General features: G+C 39.8%; 1 protein-coding gene across 9 annotated transcripts in view; it reads left to right on the top strand.

Annotated features, from left to right (window-relative positions):
* Positions 1–26,407, top strand: part of adgrb2 (adhesion G protein-coupled receptor B2) — a 758,374-nt gene that overhangs the window by 257,227 nt on the left and 474,740 nt on the right. For all 9 annotated transcript variants that reach the window (XM_072548607.1, XM_072548608.1, XM_072548609.1 and 6 more), the window contains one exon: positions 7,550–7,714. In XM_072548607.1, coding sequence (XP_072404708.1) covers positions 7,550–7,714 — 165 coding nt within the window. The remainder of the gene's footprint in view (positions 1–7,549; positions 7,715–26,407) is intronic.

A 26,407-nucleotide genomic window follows, 5' to 3' on the forward strand; every position in this document is an offset into this window, starting at 1 on the left:
TAACAAATTGTGAATAATTGTGGCCTCAGTATTGACCCCTGTGCGATTCCATTAGTTACAGAATGCCAGATGCACCCTTCTTTTCAACTCTCTGTTGTCAATTAGTTAACCAGTCCTCTATTCATGTTAATATACCAGCCCATCATCATGAGCCCTTATTACGTAGCCTAATATATTATATTTTATCAAATATCTTTTGGAAATTAAAACATAATAGACCTACTGAATCCCCTTTATCTTCCTTATCAGTTCCTCAAAGATTTCTAAAAAATTTGTCAGGCACGATTTCCCCTTCATGAAACCCTGCTAACTCTGTGTGATTGTATGATGTATATCTAAATGCTGTGCTATTAGATCCTTGATGGTCAACTCTATATTCTTACTAATGACGGATGTTAAGCTTACCAGCCTATATTTAGCTTTCTCTTTGCATCCTTTCACTTTTAAATAAGTTAGCAGTTTTACTGAACCTCTGGGACTTTTCCAGCATCTCAGGATTCTTAAAATTTTACAATCAGTACAGTCGGTTCTAACATAACACAATAGTTCAGTTCTCGTGCAATCGTAAGGTAACAAGAAAATCACACAATAGCTGCGCCATTTAAACTAATGAGACTGGAATCAGGTTATAGCCAAAACAGATAAAGAAAGTTCATGTTCTGCAAGTAACAGTCTAAATTCTTCAATTGTGTTAAAGCCAATTCTCATTGAAGAAACACGCGCTATTGCAGAACCGACTGCATATTGACTATCTCCATAACTACTTCCTTTAAAATCCCAGGATAACTCACATCTGATCCAGGGGAGTTATCACCCTTCACCTCCATTTATGTTCCTTGTACTTTTTCCATGCTAATAGTAATTGTGTTTATTTCACTCAAACTGAGTCCAATAATTCAACCACGTTATAGCCACTGTTCCCTCAGGGTTCTTTTACTCTGAGATCATTTATTTTGTCTGTCTCATTACACATTACCTGATATAGAATAGCCTGATGCCTGTTTTGATCCAGAAAACTATCTCAAATATGCTTTGACTTTCCTATTTTACATGAATATTAAAGTCACCTGTGATTAATGTACTGCCTTTTTACATGCCCTCAATATCTCATGGTCTATTTTCTGTCCTATGACTATTAGCTATTAGTAGGGGATCTATAGACAACATCACCAGTGTCATCTTCCCCTTGTTATTAAATAACTCCACCCAAATGAATTCTGCATCATTTGAACCAAAATAATTTCTTATTATTGTACTTATTCTACCTTATACTTTGTGACGATACTATGGGTTTAAGGGATGCATTTTGTTCTTTTAATAAAGAAAAGTTAAGACGGAGATGGTGAGCAGTCTCTTCTAAGTCAACAAAGTACACAGTTTTTGAGGTCTTGGTTTTTTTTTAGGTTGGAACAATAGGAGCAGTATGACTGGGTGGAGCCAGACTCCCACAGAACCAGGGTCTTAGTTTAGCTTTCAGTCCTTGTTGAAGTTTTGAAGCAGCTATACATTTCTCCCTTCTACAGCAAAGTGCTCCCTCTACCAGAATTTTTCACAGATATTCTTTCATTCTGGATTGGAGAAACATTGCCTGTGAGACAATCTATTTTACTGAATTTGCCTTGTCAAGAATTGTTTGTGCAATGTTTCTGGTGTTGAAACAGTTGCTTTTTATTAGTTAAGTAATCTAATATTCTGTTAAGTCTTCCAATAGAGTTAAAATTATATCCATTTCATCTTTCTTTTGTTTGTATTTTAAGTATAAGGTAAGAACAAAGTGTGTTTTGCTTAAAGCTGAGTAGTGTAATGTGTTGAATTCCACCTGGAACACAATTTGGATTTGCCAGTGTTGGACTGGGGTGTACCAAGTTAAAAATCACACAACACTAGTTTATAGTCCAACAGGTTTAATTGGAAGCACACTAGCTTTCGGAGCGTCGCTGCTTTCTCCGAAAGCTAGTCGCTTCCAATTAAACCTGTTGGACCATAACCTGGTGTTGTGTGATTTTTAACCTGGAACACAGCATCTTGCAGTTGTGTTTAAATGAGAAAAGTTAGGGCCCAGGGCTATCTCCTTGATATATTCAAAGGGGGTTTGGTCTGGTCCACAACTTAGAAAGCTACCACATCACACTTCCCCTCTTGCTTGCTCTTTCAAAAATACACATTCCTTGAGTATCTAGTTCCCATTTTTGATCTCTTGTAACTTAATCTCTATAATGGCTATGCGATCATACCAATTAACTAATATTTGTGCTGTTAACTGATTTATTGTGTTCAGAACATTATGAGCATTTAAGTAAAAGGCTACTATTTTTATCTTTTTACTACTATTCCCCCTTTGACCTTATTTGCTGCTGTTGTTTTGTGCTTGTACACTCTGTCCCTTCCTATTCTGTTCTGGGTATCATTATCAAGTAGGTGCACTGCAATACCTCCATATCATTTTTTTTAGTAAAGCTATGTGTCCTCGCTCCTGAACTCTTCCCTACTGAAATTAGTGTAATGTCACCTCTACAGCCTTAATTTGTGTGGGCAATGGTTAAGTTTATGATATTCCGAAGAGTAGTCCTTCAGAATTATCATGTTGTCACACCTGATTGTGGTAGTTTTCCATAAGAAGATAAACAGCCTGATAAACTTAGTGACCATTTATTTCCATGTTATGAACCTCTCTGGATCTTTCCAGGGCTCTGACAGGCATATCAAAGTCAATAGTAAAATAAAAGTCAAAGAGTGTCGTACTGGTTTACCGGTCAGGCAGCATCTCAGGAGCAGGAGAATCAACATTTTTGGCATAAGCCCATCATGAGGATTGTGGAAGGGAAAGGGGTTGACAGATAAATAGGAGGAATGGGGGTATGGGTGGGGCTGGGGGAGAAGGTAGCTGGGAAAGCAATAGGTGGGGGTTGATTGTGATGGCTCAGTGGGAAGGGTGGAGCGGATAGGTGGGAAGTAAGATGGACAGGTGGGACAGATCAAGAAGGTGGTGCCGAGATGGAGGGTTGGATCTGGGTTGAAGTGGGGGAGGGGAGATATGGAAACTAATGAAGTCAACATTGATGCCATGTGGTTGAAGAGTCTCAAGGCTGAAGATGTGGTATTCTTCATCCAGATGTTGGATGGCTTGAATTTGGGGTGGAGGAGACCCAGGACTTGCATGTCCTTGGTGAAGTGGGAGGGGGTTTTGAAATGGCCAGCCACAGGGCAGTGAGGTTGTTGGGTAGATGTATGCCAGTGATGTTCCCTGAAATGTTCTGCGAGTTGCCGTTCTGTGTCCCCAATTTAGAGGAGACCATATCCAAAGCAAAGGACACAATAAATGAGATGGGTAGATGTGCTGAAAAATTTCTACTGGATGTGAGAAGTTCCTTTGGGGCCTTGGAAGGAGGTGAGGAGGGAGGTATGGGCGCAGGTTTTATACATTTTGCGGGGGTATGAGGGGGTGCTGGGTGTGGAAGATGGATTGGTGTGGGGTGTGGACATAACAAGGGAGTCACGGAGGGAATGGTCTCTGCGGAACACAAATAGGAGCCGGGGAGGGAAATATGTGTCTGGTGGTGGGGTCTGATTGCAGGTGGCAGAAATGGTGGAGGATAATGCACTGTATCTGGATATTAACGGTGTGAAAGCTGAGGACCAGAGGAGCTTGGTGAGTATGGCGGGGTTCTATCCTTGTTGTGACCGGAGGGATGGGGTTCAAGGGTGGATGTGCGAGAAACGCTAATTTCCCTTTCTTTCATTGGATATTGTTTTGTAACCGACAAAGCTAGTTGCCTTTAATCAGGGAAGTTTACCAGGCTATTTTGGAGTTTAAGAGACAACCATGTACTGTAGATCTGGAGTCAGATGTATGTTAGATCAGGCCAAGTAGACAGATTTCTTTCCTTAAAAGGCATCAGTAGTTAATAGTCCATGAAAAAAAAGTGGAAAAAATAAAATTAATGGCTCTTTACCAAAATGGGGTGGATATCATAAAGAAATAGATGAACTAGTATCTCAAGAAGAGGTAAATTGTTTAGATCTAATCATTGTTACAGAGATGTGGCTACAAAGTTACCAAAGATGGAAAGTAGAGATTCCAGGGTAGACAACACTTCAAAAAGACATGTAGAATGAAATAAGAGATGGAATAGCCCAAATAGTAAACAGTGGAATAAGGATGTGTTATGGACCAGGCTAGACCCCCTCATAACATTTCAGGCAAGTATCCCAGACCCTAAATAGTTGTTTCAATCAGGTGTACAGTGGATATTCCAGGAGAGATGCAGCTGGTCAAACCACTTAGTTTTAAACAAACTAGAATTTATTTACAAGAGTATGACTCAATTACCAAATAAAACACAAACAAAAGAGAACAAAATACCAAATAATAAGCTATCGGAAAACCCAACAAATTATTCCAACTTAATGATGCTGTTCTTAATACTTGCAACAATCTCCATAAACACACCTTGGCTTGAAAGGTAAAATCAAACACAGGTTCTAACAGCGAAGAAGTCAAAGAGAGGATCAGCTGCTTCTTTGGATCCAGCAGCTTTTACCAACACTATTGCTAAAAAACAATCCAGAGAAAAGCTGAGTTAGGAGGGCTGGCCACTTCTCTTTCATTGTACAGGTGTTTTTTTCTTCAAGAACTTGAAAGTATGTTGCCTGAGGCAATACCTGTTAGCTATAATCAAACTGGCCCTAAAACCTTTCAACTTAGACTTTTCGGAATCTGTGTCTTCTTCACCCTGTCTAAAAAAGAAACCAAGACAACCTAACCTCATTAAAGGAGCAGCTTCATCACACATAATATTAAGAAAGAACCTCATCAAGAACGTCAGGAAGTAAAAAACAATATGAAGAAATATTAAAGGCCTTAAATGCTGGTGGAAGTAATTAATTTACCTCTAATCATAGCATTGAACAATAAATAATTGATATTTGTAACAAAGGCAATGAAATTATTGAATTTACATCAAGATTAGATGAGTCAAATTGGCTACAGAAACCTGTAAGATTAACTTTTGGACACTTTTGTGATAGCTTTGTGGGACCATCTGGAGATAAAGCTGTTTTAGTTTTAGTATGGCTCAGTGAGGCAGGTTTAACTAGTTACATCATAGTAAGCGATCCTGTTGGAAAAAGTAATAATAACACAATTGAAATCAATATTAAGTTCAAATTGCTCTCAAACTTATATCCATGGCTTACAAGGGAAGTTTAGGATTGATAAAGATTAAAAGAAGTTTCTTGCTGAATATTGCCCAGAATAAAGGTAAAACATGAAGCTGATTTAGTCCTACTGGATCATAGGGATGCTCTCTCAGTAGAGAAAGGCAACCTGAGGGTCACCATGCCTCAGGCAAGAGGAGAGATTGAGAAGGAGTGTCCTTCATGATAACCTCAGCTGGTGCAGGAATTGAACCCATGCTGTTGGTGTTGCTGTGTATTGCAAACCAGCCATCCAGTAACTGAGCTGATCAAATGGTAAGTCTTTACGATTGGCAGAATTGTGCATACCAGGAAAAGGGAATCAGTAAAAAAGAAATTTTAAAGAAAGGGAAGTTTACCAGGCTATTTTAGAGTTTAAGAGTCAACCACAGTATAGATCTGGAGTCAGATGTATGTTAGATCAATCATTTGAAAAATGCTGGAATATATTAAGTAAATCTGAAAACAGTTTTAAAAAAATCTAATAAGGTCATACAGTCAATGTGGGGTTTTACAAAAAGGAAATTGTGTTTGAGACATTGATGTAATTGATAGAATAGTCATTAAACAGAGTACTTTTGTCTTTCCAAAAGATTTTAAGTAGAGTACAATAAAAAGGTTAATGTGCTTAGAGGTTGGAGATCATGGATCAGATTTTCTGAGTAGCAGCAATCTCATGGGGATTGTAACTCTAGCTTTCTGTTTTTTTTTAAACAAGTCTGTTGATTTCTTTTCAGAGCATGCAAGTATCATAGGAAGGCAAACAATGCCCCTTTTTTTCACAGGGTAGGGTGATGGTTGGGTGGGGGGGATGTTTTTATTTTTATTCATTCATGGAACATGGTTGTTGGTAGCTGGGCCATATTTTATTGCCCATTTCTAGTTGCCCCCAAGGAGGAGATGGTGAGTTGTCACCTTGAACTGTTGCAGTCCATATGATGCAGATAGACCCATAATGCTGTTAGGGAGGAAATTCTGTCTCAGTGGCATTGAACCAATGGTGATGCATTTTATAGTCAGGATGGTGAGTGGCTTAGAGGGGCTTTGCAGGTAGTGGTGTTCCCATGTATCTACTGTCCTTACCATTCTAATGGGAAGTGATCACAAAGGGTGCTAGGCAAGTAGGGTACCAGTTAAATTTAATGCCAATTTTAAAGGGTACTATTTGAGGAGAGGAAAAGGTGTCAAGGATTGGACACCTGATGGAAAGAAGGTAGGGTGCCAGCTGGGGAGGTAATAGGGTGCCACAGCTAAGATACAAAATGAGTAAGGGGCAGAGCACCAGATAGGTAGGGTGCCAGATGAGTATGGGGTACCCTAAGGTCTCTCTGTTCCTCTGAGCTTTTCATGTACTGCCATTCATTAAGCACTCCCTTGTCTTGTTACTTTTTCCAAAGTGTGTCACTTCACGCTTAGCAGGGTTCAATTCCATCTGCCACTGATCTGCCCATCTGACCAAAACTTATTAGATCATCTATTAATTCTGTCCGCTATTCCCCCACCCCGCCTACATTCTCATATACATTGTTTATATCATCGACAATCAGAGACCTAGCATCAATCCTTGTGGCATGCCACTGGACACTGGCCTCCAATCTCACAAATAGCCTTCTACCACCACTATCTGTCTCCTCGCACTAAGCTAATTTTGGATCCAACTTGCCAAGTTATCCGTGCCTTTACGTTCATTTATCAGTTTCCCACATGGGACCCTGTCAAAGACTTTACAGAAATCCATATAGACTACATCAACCATATTACACTCATCTACACAGTTGGTTATCTCCTCAAAAAGAATCCAACCAGATTCGTTCCACATAACTTCCCTCTCACAAAGCCATGTTAACTATTCCTGATAAAACCTGAAACAAAAGCAGAACTTACTGGAGAAACTCAGCAGGACTGGCAGCAGCTATGAAGTGGAGCAGAAATCCAGTGACCCTTCTTCAAAACTGACTCCAGTGTTCTATAGAGTTGAGAAAGCCAGTTGAATAATGTGGTTGAGAACTGCAGCAAACGGTTCAACACCAGGAAAGAGTAATAGGTTGAAAATGTTAAATAGCTATGTGAAAATGATATCACACATTTCTGGCTTCAGCATAATTTCAAAGCCTTTATATATTAAATTTTGAGAATAATTATAAAAAATTCACATTTTTTTCTGTTTCCTGATTGGAGGAGAAACCTTGCATTTCACTTTTTGTTTTAGTGGAAGTGAATTCATACAAAGAAAAATGATAAACATGGTGGAATGTTTTGTTGAGTGATGATCAACAATAATCTCTCTGAATTATTTTACTAGATTGGTACTGTTACTAGACTTACTAACTTTGATTTCTTTTTCTTTTATCAGGAGATCCTGCTGCTGAAGAGTGGTCTCAATGGAGTGTGTGCTCACTCACATGTGGTATGGGTTCACAGGTTCGAACAAGATCTTGTGTAGCATCCCCCTATGGAACTCTGTGCAGCGGTCCTCTAAGAGAAACACGAGTTTGTAATAATTCAGCTACATGTCCAGGTATCTTTAGTACATGATACAATTTTGATTCATAGCATTGAATGCAGTCTTTGAAGCTAATTTAACTGACCAGCAAAGTGGTATCCACCAAGATTAGATATTGCTTGTAACTACTGTTAGAAATAATAGCAAAGGAAAGCTTAATATGTTGAATTATCATTCCTCTGTTAATTTGGCACAGATGAATGGTAAAATTATTTCAAACTTACCTCACTTGAAGGAAATGTTTGTTACTGTCGTAGATAAATTTGTGAACTGAGAATTGTCAAAAGTACAGAGGGCGAAAAAATCTGCACACAAATTACAATTCTTGCAGTGCTCATGTTAACTCCTCCCAGGACAGTCAGCATCAATGGGTTTGCTGCCTGTGTCCTCAGGGTGTTCTTCAGTTTTATTACAGAAAAATGCAGCATAGACAGTGCAGATTGAGACCGGTAAACCTGTCTTTACCTGGGGAATCAAGATATTTCCTGCCTAGCATTACCAGAAGTAGTGCAGTGCAACGAGTGTCTCTTCATTAAATATTCTTTCTTGTCATTGTGAAGAGTTTTTTCGAAACTATAGTCACTAAAGGAGAGCTCTGTTAATGGATAAGCATGGCTAATTGAATTTAGTGTTCTGATTCTAGCTGATTGTACTACAGAACAAATACTAAAATGAATCCTGACTTGAAATATCAAATATTTAATTTGCATATGGTTATTGTGGTAATTGATCACTGAAACTGCAGATGTTCTTTCAATAAAACTTTGGCCTGGATATTCTGATAGCCATGGAGTCATTTCTCTTGAGTAGTGTGCTGGGACCCTGCTGAGTACCAGATGTAACAGACTATTGGAATTGCCCAGGCAATGAAAATGTTGATGGGTGATTTTCCTGCATCTGGAACCCTCTGATAAATACTCTTAATAAAGAATATTAATTCAATGGTAACTGTTAACAACAGCAGAACCCTCTGATAAATATTCTTAATAACAAATTCAGAGGGTTTGGCTTTTGTTAAGTTACCCTAGAATTTAGATAATTAAAAACTTAGACTAACTCTTAGATAACTATTAAGCTGGCACCCCCAACTTGCCAAACACATCTCAACTACACCTGCCATGCCTTCTTACATGGGTAGGACCCATGACTATGTCCCATGTCCCCCACCTCAACCTGACATGATTATCCTTTTTCTGGGATCCAAACTACCACTCCTCTGCCAGCCCGTGCCAGAAAATAGAAACAAAAATTAGAAAGATTTTTACACAAAAACCAAAATAAAGTTCCCATTTGTTGCCCAATACTATCTGTTGCAGACTCTCAAATCCAGAGAAATTATCCTCGCATCTCAACTCTTTAAGATTCTAATTAAGTGACTCCTTCGAATTTCTTTTCCATGGCATGGACAGTAGAGGCAATTTTATGATTTCTGTGGGCATGAACCTTTCACAGTTCTGAGACCTAACCTTTTTCCAGTTCTAATAACTTGAAGGTTTCTGTACAAGCTCTCCTGACTTAGGACATGTACTGAGGTGATAGGTTCCTTTGTACTGACTTATACTCTCATTCTTCTGAATTAAGTTTAAAAAAGGATATATATTATTCTGCTTTGAAGTCAAAACAAAATTACTAGCTTTGTCTATTTACTTTGCATATCATAAATTCACCACTATAAATATCTATTTTATTAACACAACAGGATTTCTCATGTACTTTCCTAACAATGAAGTATACTGGTCACTTTTCCAGACTGTCTTTCTGACTTCTTAGTATCAAACTTCATAGAACTGATGAAAATCCTTCTACCTCTATTTCAAAATTAAGAATATAGGTATATAATACTACTTTCATCACAGTAGTTGTTTGAAGAAACACAGATTTTTTAGGGGTACAGTTCTTCATCACCATTTACATGTGATTTTGTCTTATGTGCCATGCATTTTGATTAAATATTGACAGCTTGTTGCATAAAAATACTTGCAGACATGATGCTGACATAAAAAGTTGGCTTAAAAGCAATGCAACCAACTTACTTCATAAAACATAAAAACATCAGAAATAGGAGTTGGAACAGGGCATTTGAATGCATAAGCCATCTAACGATTCAAGGCTGACCTTATACTTTAGCAAAATGCAACACTCAAATTATGATAGATAGTAAAGTACAATAGGTACAGAAAAAAAATATACTTCTATTTTAAAAATTTTTTTTCTTTTGAATATTACAACAAATACAAAATCAAATAATTCAAACCAATGTTAAAAACCTGCTAATTACATAAATAAATAATAACTAATAACTAAGCTAAAAAAGAAAATCTTAACAATAATAATAATGATAATACCCTTAACACAGCTCAGCAAAACAAAGCAATAGCTCTCAATCATCGAGCGGGTAAGTTTATACATATTCATATGTTCATAGTTCCTCCCCTGTGGATACCAAATCTATTACATAGAATTGCCATGGCTATATTATTAGTATGACAGACAAATCTGTACTGAGATAGTCAAAAAAGGGCCAGCATGCCTTTTAGAAATTCTCAGTTTTATAGTGCACTATACTCGTAAGGAAGTCCAAGGGGATGTGATCCATGACAATCTTATGCCAGCCCACCAGCCCTGGGGGATTTTCTGACACCCACCCAGTAGAATGTTCTTTCTGGCACAGAAAGTGAGGATACTGAAAAGCCCTTTTTTGTGAGCAGCTAACGAAAGTGAATTAACAAAGCCAAGAAGAACAGATACCGGGCCCATCTCAACCTCCGTCCCCAAGGCCGTCTTTGTTTCGCCTTCTACAGCGCTCCAGTATGCCCACAGTCTGTGACAGGACCAAAGACATGCCCAAGCTCACTTTACATTGAGGACACATTGGAGATGCTCCCGCTTTAAATTCAGCAAAGTGGTCTGGGGTCAGATGGACTCTGTGGAAAATCTTCAATTGCAAGTCATGATGCTGTTGCAAATCAAGATTCTTCTTGCAATCTCCCAGGTATCCTCCCATATTTCAGAAGTGATCTCAATGTCCACCTCCCTCTCCCATACCTTAGAGGGCATTTGGTCTCGTCCGAGGGACCCTCTCCCAATAGATGATAAGTATTGCTAACAGATAATGTACCATTAGCATTCAACACCCTCTTCTCCGTGTTGGACCTATAAGGATCAGTTAGAAGTGTGGTCTCTTTTTGTATGAAATTTCTAATTTGTAAGAAATGAAAGAGGTCGCCAGTGGACAATTTATATTTCTGAGCCAACTGGTCAAAAGACATCAGTATGTCTCCTTTGAATAAGCAAGACATGCCCCTAGCTGCCCATAGTTTAAACCCAGAGTCCATTCTCCCTGGCTGAAAGCCTGGTATACCATTTATGGTTGTCAAATATGATGCTTTAGCAATATTGCCCTCACCCTGATGAATCGTCCTCCATACCTTGACAGTATTGATGACGATTGGGGCTGTGACCAAACTCCTTAATTGTCCTCATTTTGTCTAAGAACAGCAGGCTACTAAGGGGGCATCTTGCCTGAGATGCTTCAATGTCCAACCAAAGTGAGTGAACCCCTCCAATCGTTCATGTAAGATAGCATTGAGCTTAACTGATAGTTTTTGATATCTTGAAGGCCCACTCCTCCCAGTCTGTAAGGTAACTGCAATTTAGTCAATGTAATTAGAGGTCACATGCGATACCAGACAAAAGAACTAAACCAGCCGTTCAGTCTTCTGAATATTTGCTTAGTAAAAAGCAGAGGAAGCATTTGCACAGGATACAACAGGCGGGGCAGAATGTTCATTTTAATGAGGGCTATCCGACCTAACCAAGAGATCGGAGGGAAGCACCTCCGAACTATGAAGGTCCTACTTGATTCTGTTGAATAAATGGGCAAAGTTGGCTTTAAATAGCTGATCAAAAATGGGTGTAATAAATATATCTAAGTAGAGAAAGCCCTCCTGCAACCATCTAAAGGGGAACCGAGATCCTCACTCAGGATCAGGCACTCTCGGGAGACCACCCATGGGCATGGCCTCTGACTTCGTAAAATTGATCCTGTAACCCAAGAAACCACCAAATAAATTGATGCACTGCATCTGGTGTGGCACTGAGACTGTTGGGTTTGATAAGAAGACAAGAATGTCGTCCGCATACAGTGCGATATTATGTGACTTCGTCCCCACTTGTGGAGCGGTTATATTGCGATCCCTGCGTATTGCTTCCACCAGTGGTTCGAGCACCAACATAATAAGCAATGGAGATAAGGGACAGCCCTGTCAACTGCCTGGGGGGCACTCCTTTTCCTAGCAAGGTACGCTAGGTACTTGTCCGGCTTATCCACATGCTCAAACCGCCTTTGACTTGCAAATGTAAGCTCCCTCTTGGCTGTCAGTGTGAGCATGAAGTTCAGCGTAGACTGAAGCGCCGTGATGCTGTGCAGTTTAACCAGCGAGGGCCTATCAAAATATGCCTTTTCAGCTACTTTCAGATGCGTCTTGAGTACATGTTGCTGCTCACCCGTTTGTTGCTTCTTACTGGCTGAATAGGAAATAACCAACCCCTAGCATAGACTTTAGTTGTTTCCAAAAGAATGGATGGGCTACTGGCCAAGCCTGAATTAATATCTTAAAAAAGCCCTGAACTCAGTAGGAAAGAATTCAATAAACTTGCTATTCTTGAGGATGAAGGGGTGCAGTCGCTCATGCCTTGAGCCTAGCACCGTATCCTTACTCTTAACCATTATATACACTGGAACGTGATTGGAAGTAGTGATATTGCCAGTTGTACATGATGCCACTGAGCACAGATGTACTGCGTGGGTCACAAAAAGATAAATCCTGGTTTGGTGTTTATGTGGGTTTGAAAGGAACGTGAAGTCCCTGCCACTAGGGTGAAGGTGCCTCCAAACATCTACCAACCCCAATTCAGCACAAAAATCCCTTAATTGTTTATATCGCAAAGAAGATATCAGCTGGCCTTTGGGCAGTCTGTCTACTGTAGAGTCTATGAGACAATTGAAACCCTCTCCTACGATGATATGTTGAGATGTAAGGTGAACCAGTCTAGAAAGTGCGTCTGTCAGGAATTTAAGGAGGTGGACTGGGGGACAGTAAACATTTAAGATCCATATTCCTCCCCATGTATCAAAGCTTTCATGATTACCAATCTTCTGTGTATATCTTTAATGCACTCTAATAAATTAAAGGGGAGATTCTTTTCACTAAAATGGCCACCGGTTTACTCCTCGTAATGAAAGATGAAAAATAAACCCGATCATACCCATTCTGTTGCAGCTTCAAATGCACTGCATCATCCAAGTGTGTTTCTTATAGTGACGCAACAGCTTCCCTTTCCCTTTTAAGGCCGGAAAGTACCTTCCTCTTGATAAGTGAATGACACCCCTTAATATTCCAGGTGCACCACTTAAACACATCCTTTGCCATAACCTTCAATAGCACCATCCAGCCTCCAGACAGGAAGAACCCAAACTACAGATCACTGAGCTTTAATGCAAAAGGATCCACAAAACCCAAAACCTACACAGACTAAAATAACTACAGTCAACAAATCTACAAAACTTACAAAAACTATGCACATCAAACAAAAAAATCGCCAAAGACACTGATTGGAGGAATTTACCACCCCCATTCAAAGAGATACCTACATATCCTACAATCCTACTAACCATCCCAATTGTGTCCTGAACTCCTATCAGCTAGCGTCATGCCACATACACTGACCACCCAGTAGAGAAAGAAAAACACCCAAGAGTAAGGTTAGTACTATAGATGAGTAAACTAAAAATAAATGTCACCTATCCCTTAACACAACTTGGAAATTAAAGATAACTACTCTATCCATCCTGGACATCATTTCATGTAACTCATTACCAGAAAGGAAACTCCACCAAGCCCTTTTTAAAGAAAAGCAAATCAGAACAGCTCTGTCCTCTACACTTATTCAGCCATTTGGTGTAAGTCAACATGTCTACAAAGTTCTTCGCTTTCTCTGGCGAGTTGAACAAATGTATGGATCCATTATGATTGATCTGAAGCACCGCTGGATATCTTAAAGAATACTGCATCTCAAGCTCTCTCAATCTCCTCCTGACACCACCATAGGATTTCCTTTTCCCGACTACTGCCGTCTAGAAGTCTTGAAAAAATATGACTCTGGAACCGCCACATACGAACACCCTCGGGTCCCTCCCCTGGACTTTAGAGGCTTCCATGACCTTCTGCTTGTCTTTATGATAATGGAACCTTACCAGGACAGGGCATGGACGCTGATCTCCATCTGGCTTTCATGCTGCAATCCGGTGGGCTCTTTCAATTATTATCCTTTCCTTCTCAACCTCCAAACCAAGGAACCCCAGGAACCACTTCTCGAAGAACTCTACCAGCCGCTCAGCTTCCCTCCCCTCCAGTATGCCAACAACATGCAAGTTCTTTCTTCTGCCCCTTTTTCAAGATTGGCTACTAGCTCCAACAGACCACGGACTTGTGTTTCCAGGGCTTCAGTCTGGTTCTTGGAGGACTCAGTCTCTGCTTCTACCCCTGCATCCCGGCACTCAAGCTCATCGGTCCTTTTTCCCAACTCTTGCAGCAATGCGGATGCAGGAGCCAACTTCTCTTCAATTTTTCCCTGATCTGCTTCCCAAGACCTCCCGTGATTTGACCAGCTCCTCAACCAGGGTCTGGTGAGTAAGCAAGCCAGCTGCTTCAGAGGGCCATGCCGTGGCACCAGCCCCAGGCGAGCTTCCTCCTTTCTTTGGCATTTTCCAGCTGCAAGGACAAAGGTAAGTAGATTTTTTTCAGGTTTCTAGCTCCTTTTACTATGTTTTTACTCACAGCAAAGTGTTTGGGATGGGTTCTGGCTCTGTCGGGTCAGTATTGCAGCACAGAGCCCAGCAAACACGATCCCAACAGGACATCACCATCTTGGATCCCAGCCAATTCCTCAGAAAAAGACTTTTTAAAAATTTAATGATAACAATTTTTATAGTTTCTTTTTATCAATTTGACATGTTGCACACAGTGAAGGCCATCACCAGCATTGAGTATGTTAGAATAGAAGAAAACGTAAGTTAGAATGTCATAACAAGAATTTTACTTGAACTATGATCACATTTAAACCTGTGTGCCTGAATATAATACAATACAAAAGTGAAATGCTGTGGATGATGAAAATCTGAATTAAAAACTGAAAATGCTGGAAATTTTCACCAGCGCAGACAGCACCAATGGAGAGAGAGAAGCATGGGCTGAATTTTCCAAAGTAGAATGTTTCTGGGCATTGTGCCATGAAAACAGTGTATCTTTCAGGTCAATTTTCTAGGAGATGACTATTTAGGATACTGCCTCCAGGATCACTATCCAGTTAGGGATAGTGAATGAACCGGGGTGATGGGAAATGAATTGAGTGCACACTGTTGCAAGGCTAGTCAACAGGCATGACTTCATCTGAAGTGAAACTGAAAGAAATGCTGGTGAAGGAGAGCATAAGTGGAGATGTGATAAGGCCAATATGAGCAGCAGTCACGCAATTAGTTGTATGATTATCCAAAACAGTTTTTGATCCTGCTATCAGAGGTCTCTAGTTGTCTCAAATTTCACTTACAAGTTCAGTATGCTGTCATCATCAATACTTGTACTTTGACCCTTGACTTCAATGAAATCATTAAGGAAAGGTTCAGTTCCAACCTTGATTAAATTCTCACTGCCATTCCTAATTGAAAAAAAATCATTCTTCTGGGGAGCTTTTATGCCTGGGATGACTGTGATTCTCATAACTGGAGTGGAACTTTTATGAGAAAAGGAGTGGGGAGATCAATGCAATGATGTCCTCCAGCTGACAATCTGTGTGTGATGCGTACTCATGAATAAAACATCTTCTGCTGGAAATTCAAATGGAAAATATAGAGGCATCCTGGATCAAGGCATTGCCACACCTAGATTATATAATTATGTAGTTTCTAATGCCATCAATGGATATGGAATAGCACAGAAATATGGTGCTGAGGTAGATGATCATCCTTGATCTAGAATGGTAAGCAGGTTCGGGAGGCTGAATGCTGATTAAAATATGTACCAAAAAAATGTAACACTGTGGTTCACGAGTTATCACTGCTGCCTCTCAGCACCAGGGACCCGGGTTCAGTTCCACTCTCAGATGACTGTCTGTATGGAGTTTGCACATTCTTCCCTGTGTGTGTATGTTTCCGCTGGGTGCTCTGGTTTCTTCCCACAGTCCAAAGATGTGCAAGTTAGGTGGATTGGCCATGTTACATTACCCATCGTGTTCAGCGATACGTAGGTTAGGCGCAATACCTATGCGGAACGCAGGGTTACAGGGATAGGAAAGAAGAATGAGTCTAGATGAGGTGCTTTTTGGAGGGTTGGTGTACTTATTAGGCAGAATGGCTTGTTTCCACACTGTAGGGATTCTATGGATAACAGCTATGGAATAGCCTTCTCATCTTTCTGGTTTTGAAATAAATGATTGGGAAGCCAATGTTTACTGTAATGGCAAATTCTACATATAAGTACAAATTTTCAGGGCACAGCTTTTCCACAAAGCTTCTCCTTTTATTTAATTTCCTAATGGGATGTGGATGTGGCAGGCTGGCCAGCATTCATTTTCTATTCCTAGTTGCCCTTGAGAAAAAACTGCATGAACAGCTGCAATCCATGTACTCTAGATAGATCTACAATGATATTAAGGAGAGTATTCTAGGATTTTGATCCAGGTACAGTGAAGGAATGGTGATATAATTCCAAGTCGAATGGCTTCAAGGGAACCTGCAGTGGTGATGTTCCCATGTATCTGCCACCATTATCCTTCCAGATGGAAGTGGTCATGGTTTTGGAAGGTGCTGTATAAAGATGGCGAATTTCTGCTCTGCATCTTGTAGATAGTATGCACTGTTGTTACTGTGCATCGATGGTGGAGGGTTTGAATGTTCATGGATGTGGTGTCAATCAAGCAGGTTGCTTTGTCCTAGATGATGTCAAGCTTCTTGCATTTTGTAGGAGCTGCGCTTATTCAGGCAAGTGGAGAGTATTCATCTTGTTCATCCTGTTACTTGCTGCATGAATGATTATTATTTGGAAAGTATGTCAAGATGGATTTTCTTCTACTTCTTTCTCATTGCAGCAGGATACTTGATCGCGTATTAAACCTGGACCTTAAGGCTAGTAGACATTCTGATGTCTGCAACCTATTTAATTTTGCTGTCTACTTCTCTCTTCAGCACTATAACTCAATCTCTTTCAACAGTATCCTGGGCAGTAGATCTGTTTCATCCTTTGCATCATGCAGCGGTTTAACAAACTTTACTCTTCTTTTCAGGTTTTAAGGGACTCAAACTTCAAAGAGCTTCAACAACTCAGATACCAAGGCCTCTTTGGATTTCTCTTCCTGTTCACTTTCTTTTGACACAATCATTCCTTCTAATCTCGCCCTAGCCATAATTCACTACTCCCTTTGATATTCCCCTCGCTGATCGTCATAGTCTTCAGCAAATGCCTGCACTTCAATCCCTTATGTCCTGGTTTATTAAATTTCAAGAATATTGCAGTGCTGAATTCTTCTTTTGCAGCCTTTCCCTTCATATTCATTACTTTGACCAGATATCTTCCCCTTACACAGATCATATGACAAACAGCCCCAGTTTTTCCAAACTAATCTTATAGTCAGCTTTCTTCATGGTAGCATAAGGAGTATGAGCAGGGGTAGACCAGTTGGCCCCTTGATATTGATATCACACAACAAAGCATACACAACATTCCAATAACTGTGATATATTTTCAGTAAAGCACTTAGCAATAGTGCATACTCACACTTAGAGTCATAGAGTAATACAGCATGAAAACAGGCTCTTCAGCTCAAACTCTCCATGCTGATCATAGTGCCCACTCAGCTAGTTTCACTTACCCACATTTGTTCCATATGCAAGGTTTGCGTAAAGATTTGTAGCTCAGGTGCCCGTTATAGTTGTGAGAATGTTCGCTGAGCTGGGAAGTTGATTTGTGGATGTGATCAACAAGGTAAAAACAGTGACTGCAGATGCTGGAAACCAGATTCTGGATTAGTGGTGCTGGACGAGCACAGCAGTTCAGGCAGTATCCAAGGAGCAGCGAAATCGACTTTTCGGGGAAAAGCCCTTCGTCAGGAATAAGGGCTTTTGCCCAAAACGTCAATTTCGCTGCTCCTTGGATGCTACCTGAACTGCTGTGCTCTTCCAGCACCACTAATCCAGAATTGTGGATGTGATGTCAATCAAGCAGCCTGCCTCAACCACTTCCTCTGTCAGCCCATTCCAAATATGCACCACTCTCTGCATGAAGAAGTTGTCCCTCAGGCCCTTAAATCTTTCACCCTCACCTTAAACCTGTGCACTTTAGTTTTCAATTCCCCATGCCTGGGGAAAAAACTATATGCATTCATCCTATCTATGCCCCTTATGATTTTATACACCTCAATAAGGTCACCTCTCATTCTCCAACATTCCAAGGAATAAATTCCTACCCTGGCCATTAAAATCAGGCCTGTTAGTCCTGGTAACATGCTCGTAAGTCTTCTTTGCACTCTTTCCTGTTTAACTATGTCTTCTCCATAACAGGGTGACCAGAACTGTATATAATACTCCCAAGTGCAGCCTCACCAATGACTTATACAATTGTAACATAATGTTCCAACCCCTATACTCAATTTAACTGGTTGCTTTGCAGCCCTGTGAGCTACTGTCAGTGTCAGGATTTGTCAAGTGGACAGATCTCTGGATGCATCTTTACAGTGGCTGACCATACAACCCTACCCTGTAGAGAGACAAACTCCTTTTCCAAATCCTTCTTTATATACTGTCTTACTATGGTTATGTTCCATATCAGTTTTTTTTTGAATATTCATTCATGGATATGGGCATTGCTGGCTCAATCAGCATTTATTACACATCTGTAATTGCTCCTGAGATGGTGGTGGTGAGCTTCCTCCTTGAGCCCAAGCAGGTCCTTTGTTTTAGATAGATCTACATGCGGTTAAGATTGTTTCAGAATTTTGGCTTAACAATATTGTGGTAATGGTGATATATTTCCAAATCAGGGTAGTAAGTGGCTTGAAGGAGAATTTCCAGGTGATGATGTTTTTGTATACATGCTACCATCGTCCTTCTAGAAGGCACTGTCTAAGGAATCTGTGAATTTCTGAAATGCATTTTGTAGATGGTACACACTTCTGCTACTGAGCATCAGTGATGGAGGGTGTTTTTGCAGTTGTGGTGACAATCAAGTGTGCTGTTTTGACCTGGCTGGTCTTGAGCTTCTTGAGTGTTGTTGGAGCTGTAATCATGCAGGTCAGTGGGCAATTATTCCATTGTACTCTTGACTTGAGCCTTGTATATTGTGGATGGGCTTTGAGAAGTCAGGAGGTGATTTAGGACACTGCAAAATTCCTAGCCTCTGACCTGCTCTTGTAGCCACAGTACTTATATGGCTGTTCTGGTTTAGTTTGTGCTCAATGAAAACCCCTAAGATGTTGATAGTGGGGGATTCAGTGATGATAATGTCATTGAATGTCAAGGGAAATTGATTAGATCTTCTTCTCTCGGAGATGGTCATCGCCTGACACTTATGTTACCTGGACTTTTCAGCTAAAACCTAGATATCATCCATTTTTAGCTGCATTGTGCATGGAGTGCTTCAGTATCTGAGGAAGTGCAGATGCATTGTCCAGTCATCAGTGAACATCACCAATTTTTTCACTCAAAATGAACCTCTGAAATACTCCACGACTGCATACTGTGATCACTAAGTAACTGAATATATTGAAGAATAAGAGTTTTGTTTTTCAGATTTTAAAGGCATCAATGAGTGTGGGGATAAAGTGGAAATATGGCTCTGAGATAGATGATCAGCCTTAATCACATTGAATGGTAGAGTGGGCTTGAAGGGCTAAAAGACCTACACTTGCTCCTACTTTCTAACTTTCTGTGTTCAGTGTGGTGAGCCTCCACATTGTGGTGATGAGTGAAAACTGTAAGTTGTGGTTGTTGGATGTAAAGGGGTCATGGAGGTTCTGGGAGGAGATTTGGGGAAATCTGATGACCAGGCAAAGCTCGATGCTGATGCTGTCCATACGAACTGTGATCCTTGTTATCCTTTTCCGTTCTCTACTTGTGCAATGCAATTGGAAAGTGCCTTGAACATTGATTCTGTCTGCTCTCTGCACTATCACTTTGATGATGAACGACGTTGGCACATTGAGGGGTAAATACATGAAGCATAGATTTTCAAACTCCAGGTAGCACAATAATTTCACAGTTCTTTCACAAAGCTCTTCATGAGAAAGTGAACGAGCTGACTGACCACCTGATGCAGATGTGGAGTGTAGTTCTCCATGACATCTAGTGCCAGGGATGAGAATTCCGTAACAGCAAACGGGAGTTCGCTTTATTTAAAAAATGCTTGGCAATTCACAAATTGCTTCCCAGACAAATTGTGTTTAACAAACACAAGTTATTGGAGAACTATGTAGAGTTAGCAGCTTTATGGGTCAAAGGTTGGTCAAAGGTGGATTTCACTTTGCTACTGATACCAGCCAGACAATAATTTAAAAGCAGGCAAATCATGACCAAAAGCACCCGTGTCATTTGTGGGATTTCCAAGGGTGTGTGCAACATAGGGAACATTGCTGCATCTTAAATCATGTTAGCATAGTGATGAATTCTCATGAATTGTAATGGTAGACTCATGGTTGCTATTGTTCTTACTCGCATGAAACATATTTCTAACTGTCTTGATGATTTGTTTTTCCCTTTGTCTTGTCTCTTCTGATATATGCATACCAAGTCAGCTTCCTAGTTATAATTGGTTTCAAAAACTGGATGACTAATCCATCATAATCTCTATCAATTGCCAGTTATTCTGCAGGTCCATAATTTTCTTTGAAAGGCCAGGTGGCTCCATTCCTCGTCTATTTCCTCTTCCTAGCTGAACTTGCTCTTGCATTGTGCAATGTCTTCTTTGACCCCATTCACAATTCTAACCATGTCTGACTTTCTTCTGGGATTCTTTCTCAGATAGAAGGGTTGTCCTTTGTCCAGTCCCCATCAGGTCCTCTCTCTCACCTCTTCTTTGCTGATATAGTTCTATCAGTCCCAGTTTCTGTTCTCAGCCCAAACTGTTAACACTATCAAATTTGCTTTAAAATTTCATCATGAACGATATATCCCCATCTCTTCCCTTACCTTTTCTTGCATTCTCTATCTGCATTTCTTGGGATGAGCTGTTGTTCCAGGCCTCATTTTGTAAGGATTCCATTTCATTATTCCATTTTAGCAAGTTTTGAGAAGATTACTAGCTCAGGTTGAGGTTCTGGACATAGATTTGCTCCATGAAACTTCATTTGGAGGATCACTGAAGATGTTACCTACTATAGTGACAAAATATCTGAAAATGAACCTTCCAACTCAGCGAGCAAACCTACATCCATTATTCCATTTCTTGGTTTCTATGACATCAGTGCTGACAGTGTCACCTTTCACATGAGCGGTTCCAGCATGTCTTCCTTTTTTCTCAATTGAAAGATTTCTCTTCATTTTGGCTGACAGTGTTCTTGAATGTATTAATCTTATGTCTCACAGCTCTGCTTAAAAAGATTGTGCTTCCGACCCGAGCCATGAGTCTATCAAAGCTGGACCATTATATGTAGTTCGAAAATGTAGTCTGCTGTACACTGCAGAGAGCAAACAGTTTAGGTGATCACCTTGTTGATCCCTAAGTTTAATTTTACATGTGACTCCAAACTTCCAGTTTTATTTCTGTAATCCAATTTACTCTGGCTTCTCTGTCCTTAGCCTCTGACACTATTCCAGTGAAGTTCAATGGAAGCACCTCATCTCAACTGACCATTTTATAGCCATTTGCACTCAACACAGAGTTCAACCTGTTGAGATTGTAATGATTGTTCCCATTTGATTTTGAACAGCAGCTGTTGCTCCCTATTCTGCTGTTGCCATTTATAACCTTGTTCCTTGACCATCTTTTGTTTCTGTATTTGATTTGTTATGGTACTCTTTAGGGGTCATTTAACTCACTTCCATTTTTGTGTTGACTTCCCAATCCTGCACCTTTTTTTTCACTGTTCCTGTACTGGGTTGAAACCTGTTTGTGCCGTAATATTTTTCAATGTTGATGAAGGAGTTCTGACCTGAAACATGATACCTTTCTTCTTCCCCACCAATGCTCCAGGATGATTATTTCTTTTTTTTTGTTTATCTTTCAGATTTCTGTCTTTTAGCTGCTGCAGTATTTTACTTTTTTCTGTTTAATTTTGCGTTCAGTCATTTCTCAAAAAGAAATCTATCAGTGGAACATCTTTTCTGTATCACAAATTGTCTGATTAGCATAATCTTATAAAGAGCCATTCTAAAAATGTAAATAGTACACAATGATTTTATTGATTTTTGTTTTAAATACACAGGTATTAACATTATACCCGTTATAATAGTTAACATTACTTTATGTCTCAGTGAAATTTGATAGTTAGGAATGTAAAATCTTGGATTATGTTTGTGAATGTTCAATGAGATTATAATCATTATGAACTGGTTCAATTCAAATCTTGTGTAGTTAGTTTATTTGCAATAGTAGAAACCATATCTGTGTAATTATATCAGTTACTTATGTAGTTTAAATGTATTTTTGATTTGTCTTTTTTATTTGTATGGTCTCTATATATTCTCTGTTTGTGGTCTCTACTTATTTTAAGTAACTAAAATGTGTGTTATTAATATGAAAGCAGTCATTTATTATAAAAATGTCTCAATTATAAATAGACTACTCTCAAAAATGGAGGCCTTATTTGATAGAGATGTTTTTTGAAGTTTCAGTTACAGTTCTTAGGTTATATTTCTTAGGGTCCACAACTGTTACAGCTTCCACTATGATGCTCATTTGATTATTAAAGTACAGTTCTGCCACTCTAACAATTTACCCTTATCCACATGGTTTTCCAGAAGGCATTTAACAACATGCCACATCAAATGTAGGATAATATTGGTATGAATAGAAGATTAGCTGACTCACAGGAAGCAGAGAGTTTCTGTCTGGCAAGATGTCATAGATGGTTTGCTCAGCCATTTGCAATTTATTTAAATAATTTTGATGAAGTGGTCAAAGGTATTGTAACACAATTTGCTCATGGCAGGAAGTAGACATAAAGAGCCCTATTTAAAGAGATGTAAAAGGGATATAGATAGATTAAGTGAGTGTGCAAAGATCAGACAAAAGGAGTACAATGTGGCAAAGTGTGAAGTTGTACATCTTGGCAAAAAGAATAAAATAAAGCATATTATCTAAATGCTGAGAGGTTGTGAAGCTCTGAGATGCAAATTGGATTGGGTGTCCTAGTGCATGATTTGCACAAGGTTAGTATGTAAGAACAGCAAGTAATCAGAAAGGCTAATGAAATGTTATGTGTTATTGCAAGCGTAGGCTTCACTTATACAGGGCATTGGTGAGATTCCGTCTGGAGTACTGTATCCAGTAATGATCACCATACTTACGGAAGGATATTAATATGTGGAAGCAGTTCAAAGAAAATTTACGAGCCTAATACCTGACATAAGGAGATTGAGGAATGATTAGATAGGCTAGGCCTGTATCCTTTGGATTTTAGAATAGTTAGTGGTGACTTAATTAAAATATGCAAAGTGGCAATTAACATTCACACCACACAAATGCCAGGCAATGAGAAAATATAACTACCACTCTTTAACATTCAGTGGGGTTACCATCACTGACTTTCCCAATATCAGAGCAAGTTTACTCGTACCACTCAGGAAGATTTAAACTAATAGGTTGGTATGTGGAGTGATTGAGGAAAAGGTAGAGGTTAGTCAAGTAAGCCTCATAGGAACAACAGCAAGGGCAGGTTAATGAACAGGTCTTAAGTGTATTTATTTTAATGAATTTCACAGGTGAGGCAGGTAAGTTTAGAGCATGGATTAGTACATGGAACTATAATGTTGAAGCCATGACAGAAATTGAGAGAAGAGCAGGACTGGCAACTCAGCATTCCAGGGTTTCGATATTTCAGGGGTGGTAGAGAGGATGTAAAAGGGTGGGGTGGCTGTTGCATTAATGATTAAGGAGATGCCACAGCTCCATTAACATATCCACAACTCCTCCAATTTTCATGTCGTCTGCAAACTTACTAATCAGACCACCTACGTTTCCATCCAAACTTCGAGGACGCATTCAGCAATGCTCCTTGGCTATAACACAGGAATAAAGAAGTTACCTTGTGATGGGGTTTTACTATAGGCTTTCTTATAGCCAGCAGGAGATAGAGAAACAGATATGTAAGCAGATCATGGAAAGATGTAAAAGCAACAGCATTGTTGCAGTGATTGATTTTAACTTCCCAATATTGACTGGGACTCCCTTACTGCCAGGGGCTTATGGGCACATTTTGTTGGTGCATCCTGAAGGATTCTTGATACAAAATCTAAATAGTCCAGCTAGGGAAAGGGCCATTCTAGACCTTGTCTTGGGGAATGAGCTTGGGGAGGTGATCAAAGTTTCAGTTGGGGAGCATTTTGGGAACAGCAATCATGTTTTAAGGTTGTTATTGATAACCATAAAGCTGGTCCTTGAGTGAAAGTGCTAAGTTGGGGGATGAATAATTACAATCCTGTTAGGCAAGAATAGGAGAAATTAGATAGAGAGTGGCTATTTCTGGATAAATCCAATTTTGGCATGTGGGAGTCTTTAAAGACCAGTTGATCAGAATTCATGACCAGTATGTTCCTGTGAGGATGAAAGGTAAGAATAGAAAGATTCAGGAATTCTGGATGATAAGAGATATTGAAAACTTAGTCAAAAAGATAAATAAAACATATGTAAGGTTTAGGAAAATGAAATCAGACAAGGCACATGTAGGTTAGATGGGCTTCAGATTGGTATGACAGGTCGGCGCAACATCAAGGACTGAAGGGCCTGTCCTGCGCTGTAATGTTCTATGTAACTCTATAATATAAAGGAAGCAGGACCAATATTAACAAGGAATTAGGAGGAATAAAAGGACCATTTAAATAATTTCAATAAAGAGGTCAAAGGTATTGGAACAAAATTTGCTCATGACAGGAAGATAGTTAGGGAAGTGGAGCCATATATAAAGAGAAAAACAAAGGATATAGATAGATTAAGTGAGTGCACAAAGATCTACAATGTGGGAAAGTGTGAATTTGTCAATTTTGGCAAAAAAATGTTTTTACTGACTATAGGTCTGTGACCAGTGGTGTTCTCCAAAGGTCAGTGCAGTGACCTCTGTTGTTTCTAATACATATGAATGGTTTGGATGGAAATGTAGGTGGTCTGGTTAGTAAGTTTGCAGACTACATGAAAATTGGAGGAGTTGTGGATAGAGATGAAGGTTGTAGAGCAGGAAAGGTTGCAGGATATAGATCAGTGTGCAGGTTGGATAGAGAAATGGCAGATAGAGTGAAATCTGGGTAATGTTATGTGATGCATTTTGGGAGGTCAAATGTAAGAAGAAAGTATATAGTAAAGAACAGGACCCTTAGGAACACTGATATTCATAAGGACCTTCGAGTGTAAGTCTATACCTCCATGAAATTGAAAACGCAAGTGGATAAGGTAGTGAAGAAGGCATACAGCAAGCTTGCCTTCATTGGTTGGGGCATTAAGTTACACTGCATCTGTACAAATCTTTAATTCAGACCACATTTGAAATATTGTGTGCACTTCTGGTCACCACACAATAGGAAGAAATTGGAGACTTTGGATATGTTGCAAAAGATGTTTACCAGGATGTTGCCTGATTGGAATGTCTTTGCTATAAGGAGAGGTTGGACATACTTGAATTGTTTATGTTGCAGCGTCAGAAACTGAGGTGCAACCTAATAGAAGGAGATAAAATTATGAGAGGCGTAGACAGAGTGGAAAGTCGGAATCTTCTTCTCAGGGTGGACATGTCAAATGTTAGGAGGCATTGGTTTAAGGTGAGAGAGAAAGTGTGTAAAGGAGCTGTGCAAGGCAATGTTTGTTACACACAGGCGGTGTACCTGGAAGCAGAAATGATAGTAGCAATTAAAATGCACTTCTGTTCTGGGACCTTTGCCCTTTGTGATTTTTATAAATGATTTGGATGAGAAAGTGGAAGGGCAGGTTAGTAAGTTTGCCGATGACATGAAGTTTGGTGGAGTGGTGGATAGTGTGGAGAGCAGGTTGCAACAGGACATTAACAGGATGCAGAACTCGGCTGATAAGTGGCAGATGGAGTTCAACCTGGAAAAGTGTGAAGTGATTCAGTTTGGAAGGTCAGATTTGAATATGGAATACAGGATTAAAGGCAGGATTCTTGGCAGTGTGGAGGAACAGAGGGATCTTGGGGTCCTCATGCATAGATCCCTCAAAGTTGCAACCCAAGTTGATAGGGTTTTTTAATAAGGCGTATGTGTGTTGGCTTTCATTAGCAGGGGGATTGAGTTGAAGAGCCACAAGGTTATGCTGCAGCTGTATAAAGCCCTGGTTAGACTACACTTGCAATAGTGTATGCAGTTCTGGTTGCCTCATTATCGGAAGGACGTGGAAGCTTGAAAGCGGGTGCAGTGGAGGTTTACTAGAATGCTGCCTGGACTGAACGGCATGCCTTATGAAGAAAGGTTAAGGGAAGTATGGCTTTTCTCATTGGAGT

The sequence above is a fragment of the Chiloscyllium punctatum genome, chromosome 27 (assembly GCF_047496795.1).
Source record: "Chiloscyllium punctatum isolate Juve2018m chromosome 27, sChiPun1.3, whole genome shotgun sequence".
Lineage (NCBI taxonomy): Eukaryota > Metazoa > Chordata > Chondrichthyes > Orectolobiformes > Hemiscylliidae > Chiloscyllium > Chiloscyllium punctatum.